General features: G+C 40.8%; 1 protein-coding gene across 1 annotated transcript in view; it reads left to right on the top strand.

The window, feature by feature from the left end:
• ASIC5 (acid sensing ion channel subunit family member 5) overlaps positions 1 to 15,111 on the top strand; it is a 593,203-nt gene that overhangs the window by 359,955 nt on the left and 218,137 nt on the right. Inside the window, exon 6 of the mRNA XM_069630322.1 lies at positions 9,460 to 9,607. Within this exon, the coding sequence (XP_069486423.1) occupies positions 9,460 to 9,607 (148 nt within the window). The remainder of the gene's footprint in view (positions 1 to 9,459; positions 9,608 to 15,111) is intronic.

The raw sequence follows: 15,111 nt of genomic DNA, 5'->3' as shown, positions 1-15,111 counted from the left end.
CCACCTATTTGAAAATGAAGGATTGGTGAGCAGGATGGACATATTTGGTGTGGTCGCATTACAAGAAACCTGGCTGGTCGCTGAAGTGCAATTGGACGGTAGAATTTCAGTACACCAGAGGGCCACTAAGGGTCATTTGGGTCATCCGAAAGTTGGTCTTCTGGTGTCGGTCACACCGCCATGGCAGATTAAAAAACTAAAACAGTCCTCTGAATTCATCTTGGTTACCCGTATTTCAAGGCGAACAATAGACATCATATTAATCAATGTATATGACCCACCAAATATGGCAATGAGATTTGTGAATATAGGGAACGTCAACAATGTATTACTGCAATAAAATCAGGTCTTGCCTGTATGGATTGTTGGCGACTTTAATGGATTTATCGGAAATCTTCCATTAATGAATGACGACAATTGGAATTTTAAAACATCAGTGGTGCCTGTCCCGAAGACAAACCGGCAGGGCTCTAAATGGCATTCTATGCTTGCAGCACATGAGATGGTGTAATTGAATGGCGTCACGCCTGGCGATCGCCATATGGCTTTCACCAGAGTCAAGGGTCATTCAGCATCTACCATCGATTATGCTCTTTCTAATATTAGAGGGATAACCTATATAAAAGATATGAGCATAGTAGTTAGACATGAAAGCGATCATGTCCCTATGTGCTGGCTTCTAAAGTTACCGGAATCAAATGAGATTGCAACCGATCATGATGAAAATGGTCAGTTGACAATTAATGAGAGTGGAAATCAATAAACTGGCATCCCTGAAACATCGATAAAGCAAATAATGGGGTTATCACTGCCGATATGCTGTCGGACTTTTCTAATATCAGGTCGACAATCAAAAATGAAGTGTCTGGAAGACGTAGATATATTGGTATGTGTGAACAATCAAATATGCCAACTAGGTGTCGTGTGAGGTTCGACGCTGCAATTAGTGAGGCAAAGACAGTGATGAGAAATGAAATCCAAATGGCACTAATGGAGAATGTTACTCATCTTAAACCAAAGGGTATCTCTCTCCAAATCAAAATTGCAAAAAAGATATATAAAAAATGGTTGACAAACCATAAATTGGCATGCAGAGCTTGTCTATGGCTACAGATCGCTGAGAAGGCCAGGTCGAACGACTGTGTTGGCATATGGCAGCTCCTCCATCACACCAATCAACGCCCACTATCAATAAATTGCATAACAGAAGAACAATGGCACTGTCACATAGCCAATACTTTAGGTAGGGTGATCCCACATGATGTTAACTTGGCTATTCCTGGAGAGCCATGGGTTTGTAATGCAACAATATCAGACATAATGCTGATCATCTCTAAGCTTAAAACCTCTAGAGCTGCAGGGCCTGATGGTGTGTGTAACATCCTGATAAAACAACAGCCAGAAATTTGGGCCATGGCTCTACATCGCCTGTTTACTCAAATAGGCTTGTCAGGAATAATACCTCAATCGTGGCAGTCAAGTCATATACTGACTATCCACAAAAAAGGAGCATGGGATTGCCCCAGTAACTTTAGGATGCTTGCCATGCTCGATACTTCATCAAAAATATTTGCAAAAGTCCTATTGCAGGAACTGAATGTGTTGATTGCGGAGAAAAAAATCCTTCCTCCAATCAGATTGGCTTTCAAGCTAAATCAGGAACCCTGCATGGGCAGTTGCTCTTAGCCACTCTGTTTGAACACTCGTGGACTAAACGCAATCTTGATGTGTATTGTGTATTTATTGATTTCTCTGTGGCGTTCGATACGGTGCAGAGAAATTGGTTGTGGAAAAAGCTGTCTGGTTGGGGCATACCACCAGGCCTTTTGAGGATGCTAATGTTGTTGCACACCGCCACCACAGTGCGTATTCGCCAGTGCTGCTGGGAGATTGTCAGCCTCTATGATGACATCTAGTGGAGTCAAACAAGGGTGTATGGTCGCGGCGACACTGTTTAATTTGTATCTAGCAGATATGGAAAAAGCCTTTTGTGTAGCAGCAGCTAACCCAGTGAAGATCAATGAGGTGATTTTTGGATGGTTGGCATATGCCGACGATCTAATTCTGCTTGACTACACACCGGCTGGTCTCCAGTTGATGCTAGATGCACTAAGCAGTTATTGTATTGATAATGGACTACAGATCAATCTAGATAAGAGCAAAGTGATGGTATTCACAAAAAAACGTTGTCCAAAAAAATACGTGTGGACATTGAACGGTGAAACACTAGAACAAGTAAGTACCTATAAATATCTTGGTATTACTGTAGATGACCGTTTAACTTGGAAGGCACACTGGTCTTCGCTTCAGGCTCGGTGCATGGTATCCACCAATGCATTGAGTATCTTCATTGGAAGAAATAGTGGCTACTCGGTATCTGCAGTATTGACAATCTATATCGCTAAGATAAGAGCTATATTATTGTATGCCATTGTTATATGGGGGCACAACTTAATCAAATTAGTTGAAAAATGTGAAGCTTGTTTGCTTCGCAAGCTGCTTCGTCTACCACAATGTGTAAGTGTGGAACACATATACCTTGAATTTGATTTGGTGGGAATTTCCCATGTATTAGTCAACCACTGTGTTATAAATTTTGAGAAGTTGATACGACTCGAGATAGACACAATCACTGGTGCTTATATGTCTGCTTATCTGCGACTCGTGAGTAGCTCTACGTTTGGCATAATGGGCAAATTGAAAAAACTACACAGTAAGTGGTATTGTCCAACTTCCCCATATGCTCTGATGAGTATGCCCCTCATGAAGTCTAAGATAAAAAATGTACTGAAAGACGTCAGCTATGAACAGCAGATGGTAAATCTATCCACAAAAACAAATAGTGGAATCTATTATTCTGAGCGCATATCATGATGCAAGCTTCCAGGTTACATCAATGCATACCCAAGCGCACAAACTGTGTGGCAACATCTGTTATTCAAATGTAATGTAACTGAGGCCATGGAAACACACGGAGCCCTAACTTGTATTCCTCGTGATAGGCGTTTCTGTCGACTGTGTGGTCATAATGTTATCGAGTCATTGCATCATTTGTTAATTGTACGTGATATTCTGTATGCGCTGCGATACAGACACATGAAATCATATAACAACAACACTGAGCCTGATGAAATTGAGACATTATGGTCATTATTCATGAGTGGCAATGACACTAACCTAATATATTTTATGGTGACATTTTACAAGAAGATTGTATTGATTTTACACTGTATTGAATAATTATGTAGGGCATTGTAAGATTATTGTATAAATATGTTTTAATGTTATGAACTAGTAGACTGATTTTAATATTGTAATAATGTGCACATCACGGTATATAAAACATTTGTTATGTTATATGTATACCAAATAAGCTATGAAACTATAAATAGCATATTGCATCAGTCCAGAGTGGTGTTTATCTAGCTCCAACTGGAGACAGTGGAACACAAGTGTTTAGGCTCATATCCTGGCTTTGCCATTGGACTGCACCACAATCCTCTTATCTCACTGTATTATACTGTCCTACCTCACAATCAAGGTGGCATTCTTTAGCCGATTGCCTACTATTTTTCATGTAGCCCATTTCAGCAGGTGTGGCCATATGAAGGAGAAAGCTGACCAATTGACACAGGCTTCTGGCAAGCTAATTCAGGTCAGCTTTTTGTCAAGAAAATGTGTTTGGTGTTCACCAATTTCAAATGTTTTCCTTCACCTCATGAATACAATCTGCAAAACAATGACTAAAAGCAGAAGGACCTATCGCACACTTACTTTTGTTGTGTGTATTGACATTTTTAAAACACACCAGTAAACCCCAGAGGTGATTTCGTAGGCTCACATCTACCGATAATTCTGTTCCTTCAAACTTATGTCATAGCTCACGTCTTCCTTTTCTTTGTAAATCATTTGAACAAATAATTTATTCTCAGGTTTCTAGCTTAATTCCTATGCACTCACTTCTTCCTTCCTATCAATCTCGGTTCTGGGCTTTCCACTCTACTGAGACTGCTCTTCTTGATGTGTCTGACACCCTTCTCTCTGCTCGTTATTCAAAACATTACTCTCTCCTTGTTCTTCTTGACCTATCAGCTGCATTCAATATGGTTGATAACTCTATTCTTCTCTCTTCTCTGTGTCACTTTGGCTTACGCACTTCTGTCCTTGATTGGTTTCACTCTTATCTTTCTCATCGCTCCTATTCTACTATCCCTCTTTCTCATGTTGTTCCACAACACTCTGTTTTGGGACCACTACTCTTTTCTTTATATACTATTCCTCTTGCTTCCATCATCTCTTCCTTTGCGCTTTTCCATCATCTTTATGCTGATGACATGTATGCTTTCCATACCATCTTGGATGTCATCTCACTGTCTTGACCTTAACCTGTATAAAGTGGAGGTCCTGTCTTTCCTGCATTTACTCCCCTCTGCCACTTTCCCCTTTATCTTTGTCTTTTCCCCATTCTTCTCTTCCATTTTCTGCCTTGGCCTGAAATCTGGACGATATATGTTTGCCACTTCTCTTTCTTTCACTGCTCATATTACTTATATCTCTTAAGCTCACTGCTTTCAGATTTTTATTGTCCTTAAACCACGTAGTTTTCTTACTTTTGAGGCTACTAAGCTTCTTGTCTCTTCTCTTGTCTTTTCCCGACTCTTCTATTGATCTACCCTACTTCTTGGTCTTCCTGCTTCCCATCTTACCCTCACCTCACTCCTTTTTATCATGCTTGCATTTGTGTATTGTCCTTTCTTTCTCCCCATGATTCTATTTCTGCTGCCTTGCAGCATCTCCACTGCCTTTCCTTTGAGGTCAGAACTCTTTTTAATGTTCTCTATATTGTATTCAAATCACTACATGTTCTTGCTCCTACCTATCTTTCTTCTCTTTTTTTGTTCTATGTCACTTCGAGCACTCGCCGCTCTCAATCCCGTTAACTTCTATCTCTTACACGCCCACTCTGTGCCTTCTCCCGTCATTGTTATTTCTACTTCTTAGCCCCCAAACATTGAAACACTCTCCCTCTTTTGTTGTATGTTCTCCATTTTGTTATCTGTACAGTCTTAAGGTGATTGGTGCTATTTAAATAAAAATAAAATTCATAAATACATAAATTAGTATTCTGATTCTTGTAGGCTTCCATTCATGGTTTAGAGAATGAAGCTACAATCATGTTACTTTTGCTTGACATGTTTATAGAAGGATATGCCTTACTATTTTCATGGTGGTTTATCGTGTTTTTTGTGTACTTACGATATTAGGTCTATTGTAATTCATGAAATTCTATCATTCACAAATATTTGTGCTGTGCTGTATGAAAAGAACTCAGAAACAATGTTGTCAAGTGCCAAAATTGCAAACTGCATCCAAATCCTGATTCACCACGTAACGCAAGCGTGTGATCCATGGAAACTCATTTATTGTCAGAGTGCCTGAATTGTACATATTCAGAGCTGTTAAAAATGTTCGACTTGTCAGTACCCAATAGTGATTTATCTCAGTACATTTTTCAAAAAAGCCCAATTTGGGTTGGATTTCTTCAGAGTTGGGTGATTTGAGAATGTTTAAGTGGTTTGGGTACTCTGGCACTATTGAGGGGGTCATTCTTTAGCTTTTTCAGAGGGATGAAAGGGTGATGGTGAGGGGTGCAGCACCTGCAACAGTGGTTTTATGGTCAACGATTTGGATACCCTGGTACTATATTTTTCTGTTAAAATGGCCTTATTGCAGGAGCTGTGGCTAAACTAGAGTTCAACTGTGATTGTTGGGTTTTTTTCGTTTTTGTGCAAACCTGATTAAAGTTTTCAGCATGTTTTTGTGTAGGGGTAAGAGATAGTCTGTAAACACATTTTTATTAGGATGTTTAGAGTTGCCCTGTTGCAAGGGGACACTAAAACCTAGACTTTGGGAATGGTTGCAGACAGTGTCAAGGACATTTTAGTGGTGAAATAGTCAATGAATGTTTATAGTATGGAATGGAATGTAACGTGCAAATATAATCTAAACTAAAACCACACAACACTAGTATCTGTGATAGTCTGCATAGAAATTCTGTATTTACTAACCACACAGTTTTCTTTGAATTTTTGTAGTGTTTTAGAATGCAGATCAGACCACAGTAGGCCTCAGATCACTTTACAGATAAATGCTTGCATAAACATAGTCACACGTTTATTTGATCAGAAAAAGCATAAAGCACGAGCATTGTAAAGAAAATTCTAACTTGCCTGATGGAAGAAAACAAAAAACACAGAGCCTGATTTAAAAAGCATTTTTCAATAGGAAAATCACGTTAAAAATGCTTTGTAAATCGGGCCCACGCAGTCTCTGTGCAGTAGTTAAAGAACCAGCAAAGGATTAAGGAGTGTACTTCTACACTGTATGGCTTTGTGTTAGAATTTCTATCAAGTGGGAGGGCTGCTTGACTCGTTTGACTCTCCCATGGCTCTGATTAATGAAGACATTCATAGTGGGTCTTGTGCATTGAAAAGAGGTTGGAGGGAGTGGTTAAAGGCATATGGAAATTCTAACTGCGATATGAAGGGAGAGAAGAAGAAAAGCATCTGGACTGTTCTAAGTGTTTGAGGAAAGTACCCTGCCCGGCTGTATGGTGTATTTTTAAGAAAGAGTGGCTAAAATGGGGAAAAGACTGCTGGGCTACATCCAGGCGAGAATCAGCATACACTGGCAAAGGAAATTGGACTTGAGATAAGTGCAATTAGCCTTCATTGTTAGGGCTATGAGGAAAGATATGTTATTCAATGTTCATACTGCATCTGTCAACACTGTGGTGGTCTTATGGCCAGAACTATGTCTGAGGTGTGGCGTATAGTGACCCCAGCCGGGTCTTGCAAGACATTAGCCTGTGGATAGTGAGGAAGAGGGTGTGGGAGGGAAGAGGCGATATGCTTGTAGACAAACTACACCGAAACTAGAGATAGAGAGTTGCATATTATTGGGGCTACAACTGACAAAGATTGGGTAGGGTTTTGCAATGTTTGAATATAGTTATATCTAGACAGAGTTCCTCTCGGCTGACCTCTGTCCGCGGACCTCTGAGCTGGAGCATTGTTTGCCAGTTTTATAGGGCGCTGGTATCGAAGGCATATATGGTTACCAGGTCATCACAGACAGCTATCTAGCCTCTATCTATAGCCTATATAACTGGATCAAAACTGGGCGGTGAGGTTGAAATGGTGGGTGCATGAGATCATCCAGTCTACAGGCATCAAGGGAAAAATCCCACATAACCAACTAATGTTAAAATAAATTCCTGTTGAAGTGGCCTGGACCTTTATCAACGGCATCATCTAGGCATTTATTCTGAGATAACAACTTGACAAGTTTTTAAACAATCAGGGGGTTATGGTGGTGTTGGGAGACGTTATCTTTAGTGTTTGCAAAACCTCTTCCTGATAGTTAAGAGAAAGACAAATAGGTTTCTTCCAGGCTGCAATGCCATTCAGAGCATACAGTGAAACAGATTTCAGTTGAGCTGTTAAGGCTGCAGGGTGGTCAAACGAAGAGGCATGCTTTAACTTTAAAATGAACAGTTCCGGAATGGTAAGTAGTGGAACTGTTAACAGTAAAAAAATAAAGATAGTGGTGCTCTGCTCTGGATAGCTCCCACTCAATTCAACCTTTAGAAAAAACTTGCAATACAATCTTGTTACCAAGCAATCAAAGCTTGTTTCTTTTGGGATTGAACCCTCCACCACTCTGAAACTTGCTTTCTCTGCACCTCAGACAAAATTATAGGTCCCTTTGCTTAAGTTTATTAAGATCAGACTATCTCTGAGTGTGAAAAGAGCACAAAGGTCAGACAACAGACACGGAGCACTTGCTCACTTGCCCATAGCAAAGATGGCTGCTGAAGTGTATTGTCTTACCAGAGGGAATGATTGCACTGGATGAGAAATATTTTCTGGAAAAGATGGGAGACATCCATTGGCCAAATAAATTGAAGACATATGCGCGCGTTTTAGGGCCACCCATCAATCATGGGCAGCATGCAAAGCATCACCACATCACAACGCCTGGAGGATATTTCAATAAAAAAGCTGTCAATAGGTAATATTGGCAAGAATTACTGTTGAATTTACATATTCCCTCGCATTGAGAGCAGGCATGGAATTGAATAATGCACAAGGGTTCCAGGACCACTCAAGTCAAAATTTGATATGTACTGCTTTTATCTGCACTATGAAACAGTTGTCTTTTAATTTAGCCCATACGCATCAGCAATAAAATGAAGAATAGATTCTCGTCATACAGATAGAGCGCTATGTCCATGGTGTGTCCCAATCACTGCTGTCTAAATATCTGGCTTATGAGATAAACCCGTTCGTATGCAATGAGATGGAGGCATGTTGCCTGTTTATGTAACACTGTGTAAATGGCCCATCCTCGAATGCAAGGTCTAGGTTTTAGTTTAAAAAATGTCTTCACAATCTAGACTGTGTTAATAGCCTAATTCATAATCCTCTTGAGCCATTATACACTTAGGTACCCATTACGTGTATGGTTGTATCTGGGCAGTAAATCCTTCCAGATACCACCAAATTGTATTACTGTTACTGCCACTTGATCTATTAGCACCAAATTACAAGTGGCGGTGGCAGTTTAAATCCCCATTTGTTTTTAGTCCATAGGACTCAAAGGGGCGTTTTTGGTGGAATTACCTTGGTGGTAATACTGCTGTGGTAATTCTTCTGAAATTTGGCAGAATGCTGGCAAATCTACTTCCATCTCATGGCTGGAGGTGAATTCTCCAACCTTTCGCAAAACTAAAGTTGGGCGGTGCTGTAATGCGTCAGTATATGTTAATACTGCATTGAACCAGCACCGCCCAACTTGCAATGCAGCCCTTAGACTCCTCAGACAACCCATAAACCTCTTTAGCCTACACACGATTTGTCCTCTGAACCCACTACATTTTGTACCACAACATAGGCTAGGGTAGATAGTTCTATAATACGAACACTGAAGCGAAATGAAACTAAATGACTAACTCTGTGTTTTAATTAGACGGGTAGGGTCGGGAACCCAATCTTACACCACTGGAACGTAATTGCCAACACTATGTACAATGTCACATTGTCCTTGTTTTTTTTAGAGAACGTATTGCCAAAAGTAGGTGCATCACATGAAAAGAGTGCAGGACATTCATTGAAACATTTCTTTTGAAGCAGAAGTTTGCTTATTAAACTATTCTGATTTGTATATATTAGTTCTAGATGTCTTTTATTTATTTCTCAAATCCTTTATTTTTCTGGGAGGTGTCTTTATGTTCTAGACGGCATGAATGAGACAAGTTTTCAACAGTCCATGTCTGAATACAAGTTACTTTGTGAACACATGTATTAGTCCCCTTTTAATTTAGTACAGTGATTTGAAATAACGAAAAAACACATACAAAATTGATATGTTGTATTTGTTTTGTTTTCATATTTTAAGACATTAATTCAAGAACACCCCTGGGGGGAATGTAATCCTAGTTTGAAATTGAAATTCCACAAAGTCTACAGCACCTATGGATGCCTACAAGAATGCAAGGCCAAATACATAAAAAAGCACTGCGGGTGTCTACCATTCTTATTACCAGGTAGGTCAACCTGAAAATATGTTTGTGTTTTTTAAATGATTTTGCATAATTTTTCAGAATAAAGTGTGATTTTGAAGTAACCAACGCTTTGCAGTCAGGCCCCTGCAGTCTCATCTGTGACTCAGCAGCCTGAGGAGCTCCAGCCCATACTTTTTTGCAGACAGGCTGCCCATGCTGCAACCCTCACAGCTGTGCAAGCCGTGTCTGTTTCCCACTGATACCACCCTGGAGCAGCATTTTTTGACCTCCAGCGAGAGGATCATACAGAGACCAGCCCATGCGGCTAGCAGATCTCAAATTTAGCGCCTGTGAAATCTATTAACCCATAGCACAGACGTCAATCTACACAGAACTCCGTCCTGATGAAGGCTGTGTTAAAGATGAGGCACACCTAGCCCACCTAGAAACGGCTGAAACACCTGGTGTAGACGCACTACTCCCCCCAAAACTACAGCACATTAATGCTTTTTACACAAGAAAAATAATGTTGTGTACCCACCATTGTTCTATGTGTTTTCCACAAATGTTGACTTGAATATGTACACTATAATATGTGAATTTCTTGGCAAATTCTAATAGGAGTCGGGTTTGTTGCACACACACAATTTGGAGATTGTCCCAAAAAATTTTTTTGGCACTGTGTGTTGTAAATATCTTTCTGTTTTTTTGTCTGATTGTTCTGTTTTAGCAAACCATTTTGATGTCTTAATTTCTCTAAATGTTGGATTTATGTCTTTTTGCACACAACTCTAATATAAAAAAATGAGATTTATCTCTACAACATACTATTGAAGAGTGATTCCTTCCTTAGCAATGCAAAGTTTGATAATACATGTGGAGGTGTTGTTCTGAGCCTAGCATCCTTGGACCGATTCATTTGTATCTTTTGTTTTCCTAGTTAACCCTCCTGGGTAGAATAGGTTCCACACCAGGAGCCCTATTTTTTGATTCTGATTTTGAAGTAAGACTACGATAGAAACGTATAAAGTCAGTGCAATATGTGCAGCCCAAACTAACTGTTGTTACCTTTTCATACACGAAAATATTGAATAACCTATTTTATAACTATTCAGTTTGTGTTGTGTACCCGAAGGTGTTGAGAAGTATCCTTAAATTAACACATACATCATGCAGCACATAAGCAAATAATAAAGTAAACAGAACAAACATGTCCTTGCACCACTTACACATAGTCACAACTTCTTAGAATAACTTATAATGTGTTCCTTATAAGCCATGCTGCCTCGTTGTATTATCAAATTTGAAACTTGTATCCTTAAATGCGGGACTAACTCTTTTGTGTGTTTCCTGTACAAAGATAAAGTACATGGTCACTTTGTCAATACTCAAGGGAGATGGTCAGAGTCAATGGGTTCCCTGGGGAACATTCCATCCTCATCACAAATCAACATGTCTCACTCCTACCCTCTCACTCTGAAAGGTTTCAAAAGACTTGACGTCTGCAGACTCATCGGTCTCCTCACAACAAATTTCAGTTCTCACCTATTACAAGTCAGCTTTGGCTTTTTCCCTTGTCTTGCCTTCAATACTTTCAAGATAATCAACACAACCCCAGCTTCCCACGAGTCTGGTACATATAAGAATTGGGTGACATCATTAGCACTAGTCCTTATGCGCAATGCCAATGATGCAGCGCAAAAAAGAGATATCAGAGATTTTTAATCTGACAGTTGTGGCAGGGACTGTGTTTTTGACATTTTTCGTATGTGATTTCCAAGTAATGCAGCCAATTAAACAGCCACCATGCTACTCATATTCCTATTTCAAATATGATTCCTCCAATGTATACCTTAATATTTCAATTACATTTACAGTTTATTTTCCTTCGGTCCACATCTCACCTGCACTCTTAACTTTTTCAAACATTCTGATTTTTTTGAAAGGACATGCTCCAAACGTATGGATTTATTATGCACCATTGGGAAAGTCCTGCTCTACACCTCCTAACTCTGAACCCCCTATCTACCAGTGTGCATCTCCAAGGTTTTGCCCTGACCTCTTCTCATTGTACACTCCCAACCTGGAGGACATTACATCTTGCTTGGACTTTGTTCTCGTTACTGATGGGCTGCTCACTGCTTTTCCATCAAAACAGACAAGAAGGAATTTCATCTGGTTCCTGCCATAAGAACTATCTAATTTTCCCTACTCCAGGCTTCCCTCAATGTTCTTCAAGACCCCATAGCACAATTCTACATTCCAATGAGACCCGTAACTTTCATCTCCAAGAAATCCTTCTATGGGCATTGAACATACACAAAATGCACCCAGGCCACATCCAGGTCAGCCCAAATTATCAGCAACATGCATTTAATCATTTTACTTAAATTCAGAAATGTGTCCTCCTCTGGTACCTACTCTACTTTTTCCATCCCTTTGAAAGATATTTGAATCTGTTTAGCCATCCACAAGCCAACACATCCTACTATTTTAATGATTCTGCAGGCTGACTTGAAAGTGGTCCCTAAACAAGGTCCCAACCCTTATAGGTCAAACAATTTATGAGTATGCTTCTCCTAAATTAGCTATGCCATCTCTCGGGATGCTGTCTTCCTCCAACATTTGTCTTCACTACCTCAATGTCTCTAGGCTCTTGTACTCCCACAACATTCATATTAGTTTCCCATGGACAGACCACCAATAAAATGTCTCTCTCCCCCTCTCCCTCTCTATCTCTCTCTCTCTCTGTGAATCAAACACACTTTTGTTCTGCATTATTCTCTAGTGAATGTTGTCATCAATGACATCATGTATGCCTTCATATACATTGCATATACTACCACTCTGTCATTGATGGAACATGTTGGGTGCTTTGAATCACAATTTAATAGATGTATAAGCGGTACAACCTGCTTTCATCGCAGTTTGTTTTTTCGCTGGGATTTTTACCGCAATTTTTATGCTGATAAATCTCATCAAATCTTTTTTGGGGGGGGGGTTAAAAAAATTATATACATTGTGTGTGTGTGTATGGGAATATAAACAAAATTAAAGGGGACGGAGGGTTGGCGGGGTAACCACCTAAAAATAAAAAATCTGCGGTAAACACCCCCACGAAAAAACATCCCACGATGAAATGACATGGAACCGTATAAGCACCTTACAAATGCACAATGCATAAATAATGAAATAAATAAGTAGAGATTCAGTTCTCCATGCATATACCTAGTAGCTATGTGTCGGAAGCAGTTCAGTGGCACCAATTATACCTTCACATACATATATTGCTGACATGAGCTTTTAGTAACAGCCCAAGGACCATTATGTGCCTGTTCTTACCTTCTAGACGTCCACAGTACCCTAGTTATGGTACATGTGAGTGAACACAGTTGTGATACCTACAGTTCCCATGTAATGCTCAATTTCTCCAAGTTGTGTGGACTTCACACATTCACTCAGTAGACATGATCTTTCTGTATAGCCAAAACATCCGTGTATCCAGTGCAAACATTTCTACCAAGTATGTGTCCTCCACATATAGTCATTGCTGTATTAACGGTCAACACACACATGGTTAATACATAGATGTTTATCCTACACTTTAATATGCTTCATATTTAGTCAGAAATGTGTGTGCTGTTTTTATAGTAGCTCAGAAAAAGCCCCAATAACTGAATCAATCATGGTTCATTAATATATATTATAGTTAAGGTGTGTAACATTAGCCATAGGAAATCGTAAAAATTCTATTGCTAATAACCATTGACTTGCATGGCGGATTTGGCTGACATTGTCCAAACAAACGATTTTTCACTCCCTTTGTCCCCCAGACTGGAAATTTTGGTAAAGATACATTAAAACATGAAACAGTCAAACAAAATGATGTTTTCGGCCTGCTCCCATTCATTTTCCCCACAGAGAAAAAGTCAAAATGTTATAAAGCCGAAGTGCAAAAAAACGCTGGAGGGAAATTGACCAAATAAGAAGCAACTTGTGCACAAAGTGTTAACCTAATTTCCAGGGTAGTTTTGGGGTTATTCCATCAAGTAGTTTTTAAAATATGTGATGGGTTGGGGGTGCCCTATTCTCCCACAAATATAGCTATATTGCACATGGTGCATTGCCATTGAACAACGTCTCGGTAACAGTGAGGACATCTAGGTCAAACTCTTCAAGAAGAGACACATTTTATTCCTTCATTTCTTATGTCCTCATCCTCATTGATATTTCCTCTGCTTTCAATTTGGTCAAACACGCCATCCTGATCAATCGACTCTGTGAGAAACTGAGCAACACGGATCAGGCCCTGGAGTGGCTGACCAACCATCCTCTTGGATCGCCCCTCTCAGGTCCAACTTGGTCCCTTTCTCTCCACCACCTATCTCTATCTGTTGCATTCCCAAGGGCTTTATTCTCTCACCCTGCTTTTTCAACCTCTACTTGCCCCCATTGGCCCACCTGATCTCTACCTTCTCCACTGCCTTTCAGTGTTATGCGGATGACACTCAGCTTTCCTTCAGGTACCCCTCAGCCTCCTCTCCTATCTCACTCATTCCTGACTGACTATACGTGATTCAGAATTGGTACACCTCCAAAGATCTCTGCCTTAATGCCAGTAAGATGGAGATCCTTCTCATTGAGACCCCTGCCCCTGCTTTCCATCTCTCACTCTGGCCACCCACTTCAGGCCCTCTTCCTTCGCCTTCCTGCGAGTCAACAAGCCTTGGTGTCATCTTCCACTCCACACTCTCTTTCTCTCCTCACATCTCGGACGTCACCAAGAAGTCCCAATACCAGCTGCACTTCCTCAAAGGGACTCTTCCCTTTCTCACTTTCCCCCAGAAGGTCACTGGGCCTCATTACGACCCTGGCGGTAAGGGGTTAACGCCAGCGTTAGCTGCGCCGACCCCTTACCGCCAATTACGAGGTCCCTTAGCGCCATGGCGCTTTTAACACCTGCTTTTAGCAGGTGTTAAAATCCATGGCGCTAAGGGACCATGGAGTTAATTACGCCACCGTAATTTACGGTGGCGTAATTAACGCCTTCCCCACTCCCATTATGCCCTATGGGGCAAAAATGGGAATGGGGAAGGGTAAATGGGGATTGGGGACTTACCGCCCCGCCGACCTCGGAATGGGGCGGTAAGTCCGCCAACCACCATGGCGTAAACATAGTTTACGCCATGGTGGTAAAGTCACGGCCCAGGCGGTAACTTACCGCCTGGGTCGTAATGAGGCCCACTGTCTCCAGAGCCCTGGTTCTCTCTAGGATGGACTACTGAAACAGCCTCTTACTCAATCTGCCTTCCTCTACTCTCCACCCTCTGCAACTAATCCCGAACAGGACTGTGAGACTTATCCTTGGCCTTAAGCCCAGGGACCGTATCTCTCCAGCCGTGAAATCTCTCCATATGCTCCCAGTGGCTGCAAGGATGATGTTCACAACCCTTTGCATTGTCCACAAGGCTTTCTGGGGCTGGGTCGCACACTACATCCAACACTCTCTTCCAAAGTACCTTTCATCTCATGCCCTTCACTCAGCT

This window comes from Ambystoma mexicanum, chromosome 6q, assembly GCF_040938575.1.
Source record: "Ambystoma mexicanum isolate Mex_15411 chromosome 6q, UKY_AmexF1_1, whole genome shotgun sequence".
Classification (NCBI taxonomy): Eukaryota; Metazoa; Chordata; class Amphibia; order Caudata; family Ambystomatidae; genus Ambystoma; species Ambystoma mexicanum.
This window is presented reverse-complemented; position numbering and strand designations above follow the sequence as displayed.